The following is an 8,227-nucleotide window of genomic DNA, read 5'->3' on the forward strand; positions in this document are numbered from 1 at the left end:
GTGTGGTGGGTGCATGAGTACCATGGAGGCACTATCAGTGGAGGCCAATTGAGAGTGAAGGAGAAGATGAGAGAGAGAAGTGGAGAAGTGAGAATGAAAGAGCTAGAGAGAATAAAATAATGGTTCTTAATTTTAGCTTGTAGCTACAGTAAACTGGTAGTGCTACTAGTTTACTGTAGCTATGTTGCTAAAAATTTTAACTATAACACCACTGATGTTGCATGTTTTTTGGTGTTTGTGGTGCTAAAAATAGCAACTCAGTTTTTTAACACCACCAATACTAATGCTTAAGGTCATACTGATTGTGCGTAGCTAAAATACATCTACGACATCAGACCACTTTCTTCTACTCTGCTATGGTCAAGATCTTCAAGAGCTAGTTACTCTAATTCTTTTTTATTCAGGAAAATATCTATTTACTCTAATTCTTTTTTATTCAGGAAAATAAATGTTGTGTGCAAACCATGATATGAGCCAGACATGTCAAAGCAAGAGGATTGGTTCTAAAACTATTCAAGTACTATGTTAATATCTCTTGTCCCCTCAACCAATAGGTTGGATGCACACCAGTAAGTCTTGCCTGTACTTCAAAAACAGTTGAAAGAATACAGGTAGGTGTATTATTTGTGAATTCACAGCCTGCTCTCCCTTTCAACCTATAATATTCGGTACTGTGATATTTTACAACTTACAACCAATAATTGTTCAACCATACAATTATTGTGGTACAGCCGTTGGTTTTCAACATATTTTAGGTTGCACATGAAGTTAGTGGAATATGGATGTTTTCTAACAGGGCCTAGAAAACATAAAGCAGCATGATTGATTGATTAAGTTAAAATGGTACTGATATTTCGGAATTTCCAATCCAATCCCACCCTCAATTACTCTATTGGCCCATAATTCAAGTAAGCATAAAGTTTTTCATCACAGCATCAAGATGGCCACTGACGTCTTTTGTCAATTGTTGACAACAAGATTGCAAATACTAACAGCCATGTCCTGCGTCAGAGCCACAGCCGATCCTATTGGCATCATGATGTTTCGAGTCAATTGATCCCAAAAGATCAATGTATATATTAGTCACTGCTAATTTATAATAGAGATGGGGATTAAATAAGTGATTAACGAGAGAAAAATGTACATGTATTCAGTTTCTTCAACAACCAACCCCAACAGATCATAAATTCACCTCCTCCTTGGTAGAGGCAATCTATCATAATCTTGCAAAGAGGCCATACACGTAAGACACTAAAAATTGATTTCACAATACAATAGTGGAACACTTCACAAATTCAAGAAAAGCATGCATATATCAGCATAGGCATGTTATATAATAGATGTTTTAATAATGTCAAAGTACATTTGAGTTTTATGACCCAGCAGCTGGCAGAATACAGATAAATTGAATAGGGGGTGGTTATTAAGGTATTAAACTAATGAAATAAAGTCTTCAATGTTCAAAATTAATAATACATGAAAGAATAGTAAGTCACAATAGATGTGAGCGCATATCTCAAAAATGAATGAAGCGGTTAATCCATCGGTGATGCCAAAACAATCCGAGCCCAAAATTACCTCAGGTGTAGAAGTAACTGGTTGTAAACACAGCATCCCAAGGTTCTTGTAAACATGCCATCAGGTCATCAACAATTGCTTGCTAGCAATTCAGCAGATTAAGCAATGCCACATTGTCAACATTTTAGAGGTTATCTTCCAGTCTTCGCTCTTTTCATCCCTGTACTGTTGAAGGGCGACATGCTTGGGCTCATACTAGGGCTCATGCTTGGGCTTTCTTCCCTTAGGGTACCATTCAGCATAGCCAGTTCCCTTAGTTGTTGCTTCTTATAATGATCCAACGATTCATCCTACACAGAGAGATAGGTTATAACACGTGCCATGAAAAATGGGCAAGGGTGAAAACAATACATTTGTTCCAGTTCATACCACAGGCTTCAAAAGGTTTTCTAATATTGTCATTGCATAATCCAAGCGTGCATTTATAATATCCTCTGGAAATTCAGCCTCCACCAACACATGCAGCGGCTCATTAAGGTGCTCATATCCAGGTTTATCTTTCAGTTTCTCTTCCTACAGAAATAACATAGGTCCTCAAGAGAATGAGAAGAAAGTATAGGACTTGAACCCAGTGGGCATCACAGGAAATGCAAATCATTACCATAAACCTTGACCATCAGAACTTATCCTATTTCATTTAACAAAAGTTTTCAAACACACATCAACTTCCTCATTAAGAAAATCAACTTCATTGTCATTCAAAAGTGATATGGCAAGCAATAATAAAAATACTTTTAAATATGAGTCCAACTCAAAATGTCATAACTTATATAGATGCAATATAAATTATGCATCTCAAAAAATCAGGGCATTCACAAATTATTGAAATAAATACTCATATAAATGAGAAGGCACTTTAATAATAATAACTATACAATGTCCATAAGAGTATTTTAAAATGTGATGATGTATTTGACTAAATTATCATTCCAATGGAAAGCAACATTTTCCATTCTGTATTACTCAGACAGACACAGAATGTTCATTCCTCTTTTACAGACCACTATCCCCATTCTAGTTCTTTTTCCCCCATAAAAGTGGGCCAGATATGACCTATCATTCAACTTGAAGATTGGCACTTAATTATTAGAAAAGAAAGGATGCTTAGAACTGTACATTCAACATTCAATATTCACACCTGCAGGTAATAATATCTCTTCAACCATCCCCCATTCCTCATCCCCACCCCCCCTCTCAAAAAAATATCCAATGTCAGTGGGATTCTTGCTATCCTGGTCTTACCCTGACAAGACATTAAGGAAGGTGGATGGATGGTGCTGGTCTATATCGATGTTCATAAGTTTATTATTAACCTCAATTGACAGCCCCTGTCAAATAAAGTTCAAGCCCAGACATCATATATAGGTTACTCATCTAGAATTCATTTCATGCTTCAGCACACTCAGTTTTATATGCTTAAACTAATGATTAAGTTACACCACAAGCATCATTGGTGTTTAACCACTTGAAAAATCCAACCCCCCCCCCACCAAAAAAAAAAAAAAAAGGGAACAAAAAGAATGAACCCAAAAGATCTAATATTGCAAAACTCAAATCAAAATACATAGATTGGTGCCCATTTAGTGATTATAGCTCCCACATTTGGGGAAATTTGATAACATTGGAAGCTTTGATATAGATATGCAAAGGGAGTAGGACTAGATAAATGTGGAGACAAGCTATTCACACATCACCTACAATTTAACAAGTCCTTATTTAGAAGATATGAAAAAGAGGAAAATTGGTCTAAAATGACAATCTACATGTTAATGAATCACAACAATAAGCCATTAACAAAAATTTAAACAGAGAACAACACTCAAACATAAAGCTACGTGAAATCTATAAGGATGCAAAGAGGAAGTTTAGACTAACAAAATTCCAAATTACTGTGTCAACTATTCAACACTTGTACTTAATTTCATTGTCACTAAATGAGTAAACTACTTAAGCAAACTATGTAGTGAGAGGGTAAAAATGAATGTAAGGGGAAAGAAGGAAAACATTTCATGATACCTTTACAGCATCCTTAACAGAGCCACGGCCTCTTATGTACACCCTACATTCTGTCATGGCTTCAACCCTTTTCAGTGAGTTCCCACGTGGTCCCAGAATTCGGCCAACAAAATTATACTGCCAAGCTTTATTTTAGGAACTACTATGTACTGAAAAGGAAAAGGTCAAAATTAACTCCACAGGGACACATTAACTTACACTTGGATATTTGTCCACAGGAACATCAAGTCTAATAACTCTCTTTACAATAGGAGTAGTTGGAATTCCTTGCACCCCAGGCCAACCCATCGAAGGAGTTTGTAATGGAGTCATTCTTTGAATATGTCCATTTTCCTGCAGGAGCAAAATTATCAACAAAAGTTCAAATAATTTCAACATCAAATCACAATCTTATATCCCAAACTCTCTTTCTACCATGTTTCAAGAGAGCCCAGCCAGTTGAATCTCCATAATAATAATAATAACAAGAAAGAGTGTCTTGTTCATCTGAGGATCAAAATTTTCAAACAATTAGTATTTTCCCCCATTCTTCTCTCTTCATATATTACATAATGGAAATGATACTCTCAATCCACAGCCAAACATTTGGTTGTCAATTATAGTCCATTTTTATTGTGGCATGTAAATGCTAAAGTTTTACAAAAAGAATAATAATACATTCATTTTTGACAACAAAACATTCTGGGCAGATCATTTGACTGTAGCAAAAAATCTGCTGAAGCTAACTTACTGAATGTCTTGCTATATGTATAAGATTTCTCCTATCCTTACTTCATGATTATGAACTTTAGAAAGTTGTGGAGACCACCTGAGGCTGGGTGGTAGAATCATGTACCTTACTATCTAACACAAACAAACATGCAGTATTCCATTTTCTATAGCGCAATTGGTATAAAATAAAATGATATAACATCAGACTTTGAAAATGTTGCAATAGACACTATAAATTAAAAAATTATAAAGAAGAGGATAAGAGAAGGTGAGAAGGACCCCAAAAGAAGTATGAGGTGACCAGAGTAAAACACAGATGCCATAAGAAGGCACCCACCATATGTAAATTATACCACTACCACCACAGAAGGGTACCTTGGCACTCCACACCACATTTAGCTTCCTGCATTTTCACTAGAGTGCATGGAATGTGACAAAAACATAGAACAAACAATAGCTAAAGTGGAGTGCCTAACATCCAACCACAAATTGAGCAGGTTTATTTTAACATCTTGTAAAGATTAGTCATTGTTGTGCAAAGCAGAGAGTCTTGAAAGAATATAAAATGCAACTGTACAAACAAAATGGACTATGATTGACAAGAAAACATGAAGTAGAGTTAGGTGGCCAATTGTTTGGCAAAACTCAGGTGCTCAGGACAAGGTTTTGTTAAGTTTTAACAGCATGCTTCTATGCCTACAAAAATCATTGTTAAATTATTATTTTCAAGACAGATGACAATGAACCTAACCCACCACATTTGTATTGCAGCCCTATGAAGCCCCTAAATTTGATCCACTAACAAATGAAAACTAAATAAATGAATTACAACATAGTTATAAGTTGTAAGCATTCAAAGATAATGGGCTATGCCTAGAAAACATGGACCTAAGGCTTAAGGACAAAAACTAATTTGTTAGTGAACTCAAGTACTTAATGCTAAGGCTTCACTAACTAAAATTAAGTTGAGAAGGAGCTTTAAGCCTCTGACATACAGGGATTTGATCTCAAATTATTAATGCTTGTGTTATTATTGTATGATATTGATAGGCGGCCCTAAATGCTCAGGTGATGCTTAAACCATGAATGGCACATCAACTAAACATAAAATTTTCCAACGAAGATGAACATCCATCAAAGGTTTAAACTAGATTTACCTCCATTTGCATCGCAGGCCATCCCTCCAAATCCATTGCTCTACCGTTAGGGGGTTGACCGAATGACCTAAGTGGGCTCTCATGCTCAAGTCTTTCATGATCCACAAAACTTTGATTGAAGCCTGAAACCCGTCTTATTTCTGCAGTTGGATGAAAGAACAAATCAAGTTAAGTAGCAAAGCAAAATACCCAAAACTATGGTCTACATACAGCCAAAATAATTTTAAAGCTAATCAACTTCCAATCCAACCAACATAGCTATCATAGTTTTAAGTACAAGAGGATTTGATATGCAGTACATTGTCAGCATTGCCTAAGCATCATACTTTGTCTTATAATCTGTTTCAAAGACCATCTCGCTCAGCACATTGCTAAGATAAATTTTTCTTGGCATTAGAACTTAGAAGGTACAGGAAATCATAACTTGGTATCAGCCAGGTCTGCAAAAAAACAACAGAAGAATGCAGCACACATTGCAGCAATGGTAGGTTGTGGATTCACTAACCTTGATTTAAAAGCCTGCTGCACATGGGAAGAACTTGCATAAATGGTCCCAACTTTTGCTTCTCTGCCAGCAATTCAGCCATGTATCTGCCATCATCATAGCAGTGGAATCATGTATTACATCCTATCATACCCCATAAAGTAAAAGCCTAACTATTGATCCAACAGTAGATAGCAATCTTCTAAAGAGAGTTATTAGATCTTTAGCCCCACACACACACACCCAAAAAAAAAAAAGAGTTTCCTTTTTGTTAAAACTTTAGAATAGAGAACATGGCCCCAAAAGTTTTAATTTTCAGTTGCTCAATTTCTCGGGAAGCAAACAGGCACTAAATGAAAAGGGGGAAAACAGAACCAGGAAAGCAGCAGTATAGAGAGCAAGTCACCAACTATGGTCATGAAATAACAGGAAGCAGTTTCACTCTAAAATTTTAAAATCTGCTAAATGCATAATCCTTTTCTTTCTGTTTTCCTCCTTTTCTGGCTAGGTTACCGATTAGATGTTCAACGGGTCAGCGTGAGAAACATGTTTGACATCCAGCCCTCCAGTGCCAAGCAACAAGGCTTTTCCACCAAAGTTATGCGCCATTTTTCTTTGGAACGTGTATCTTCAACAGTTAGTTTATCGTTTATGAATAAATGAATCATTGGAAATTGGCACCACATATCAGTATAAAATCGGTCATAAAGAAAAGATTCAAAATTTATTTTATTCTCAACTAAAAGTTCGTTAAATGAACACTAAAATACAGAAATACAATTGAGCTAATTCATAAACCAAAAACAATAAATTGAGCACAGAGGGACAATTTCAAAGAGAAGATTGAAAATTATATTTACAGACAAGCTTCCAAACATGTCTACCACCTCATTGGGGGAAAATTACATAAATAAAAATCGACAAAATTATGGAATTAGAAAACTTAAAACTACTTCTTTGAAAGCACTAATTTTTACATGTTTCAATGAAAGCCCATCAAAAAAAGACAACAAAAATAACAAAATCAAGATGAATAATAGAAAAGGCATAAATTTCTGTAGTGTTGAGCACTTGAACCAACCTTTCTCGATCTGTAGGTATAGAAGCAGACCTAATAGGAGAAGCAGGTACTCCAGGAGGAGGGTACTGGAAGTAACTCCCAGGTGGGATTCTCTCTCCCATCACAGAAAGACTATACTGCATAAGTCAATATCAAATTATCAATCAACAAAACCCAGTTAGTCAAACACCCAATACCACAAATTACACAAACAAAATCCCAGAATCACTCAAAGGAAGAAACCCAATATATACAACAAAACCCAGTAACAAAAAAAAAAAACACCCAATAAACCAACATACAAGCAAAAACCCAATTACATACACACAAAAAAGAACCCAATGAAAGGTAGAGAAAACAGAAAACCAATATATACACAAAACCCAGTAAGGAAAATCAAAAAAAGCTCCCAATAAACCAACATAAAAACAAAAACCCAGTTCAAGATGCACAAAACCCAGCAAGGAAAACACACAACACAAACAAAATAGATACATCATACACACAACCAATACAGTTAATCAAACACATAAGAAAAACATGAAAAATGAGAAAGGGCTTAACTAGATGGTGAAGCAGAGATAGATGGAGAGGAAGAGAGAGGTGGGTGAGAGAGGGGCAGAGAGATTAAAGTCTTGGTTCTTTCTGCCCCTTCTTGGGATAGTGGGAGTGAATAGAGAACTGGGGAGACAAAAGCCCTACTAAATGAGGAGTCCTATGGATCCTTTGCTTTGCTGTATAAATACTCAACCAATTTCACTCTCCATTGAATCTTTTACCCACCAGAATTTTTTTTTTTTTTTTTTTTTTCTTTTCTCCCAAAATTTGAATTATACCGTTTGAGTGAGTTGTTATTTTGTTATTCACAAAATGATATTTATATATAATTTATATTTATAGCGTCCACTCTATCGTAATTATTTTTTAGCATCGTAAGTTTGTAACAAAAAGATTTTAGTATCATAACAAGATATATTGATTTTTTTTTTTATGTTAGAGGAATTTGAATCCAAAATTTTATAAGTTAACTTTTTTTTTCCGATACATACAATTTGATTTTAACTTATAGGGTATAATTTATGATAAATTTTTTTTATTATCAAGTTAAGACACTAATTACTTTTTTGTGTACATCAATTTCAAACTTAAATCTTTTATTTAATTTAGTTCTATATATAATAATAGGGAAATGAGATTCGAACTCTAATTCTCTTAATAACG

The 8,227-nt window shown here is 35.1% G+C and overlaps 1 protein-coding gene across 2 annotated transcripts; it reads right to left on the reverse strand.

Annotated features, from left to right (window-relative positions):
* Positions 1-1,313: 1,313 nt before the first annotated feature.
* LOC115974212 (KH domain-containing protein At1g09660/At1g09670-like) lies at positions 1,314-7,725 on the reverse strand. 2 transcript variants are annotated; one of them, XM_031094455.1, is made up of 8 exons: positions 7,571-7,725; positions 7,028-7,138; positions 5,968-6,053; positions 5,463-5,602; positions 3,793-3,927; positions 3,595-3,711; positions 1,948-2,091; positions 1,314-1,868 (listed from the first exon to the last, which is right to left on the reverse strand). In XM_031094455.1, exons 2-8 carry the CDS (start codon positions 7,126-7,128, stop codon positions 1,710-1,712), a joined length of 882 nt encoding a protein of 293 aa, XP_030950315.1. In that variant the 5' UTR covers positions 7,129-7,138; positions 7,571-7,725; the 3' UTR covers positions 1,314-1,709. The 2 variants fall into 2 exon arrangements, with proteins under 2 accessions (XP_030950315.1, XP_030950314.1); XM_031094454.1 differs by having other exon boundaries at positions 7,028-7,143.
* Between the last annotated feature and the right edge of the window lie 502 nt (positions 7,726-8,227).

Source organism: Quercus lobata, chromosome 2, assembly GCF_001633185.2.
Source record: "Quercus lobata isolate SW786 chromosome 2, ValleyOak3.0 Primary Assembly, whole genome shotgun sequence".
Classification (NCBI taxonomy): domain Eukaryota; kingdom Viridiplantae; phylum Streptophyta; class Magnoliopsida; order Fagales; family Fagaceae; genus Quercus; species Quercus lobata.

Bases quoted from the DNA above. Each gene is read 5' to 3' on its own strand.
- LOC115974212 (XM_031094455.1), bottom strand. From the start codon at position 7,128: ATGGGAGAGAGAATCCCACCTGGGAGTTACTTCCAGTACCCTCCTCCT. The intron at 5,603-5,967 runs GTTAGTGAATCC...ATCCAACTGCAG, and splicing joins CAGCAGGCTTTTAAATCAAG to AAATAAGACGGGTTTCAGGC. The intron at 2,092-3,594 runs GTATCATGAAAT...TTATTTCTGTAG, and splicing joins CTGTTAAGGATGCTGTAAAG to GAAGAGAAACTGAAAGATAA.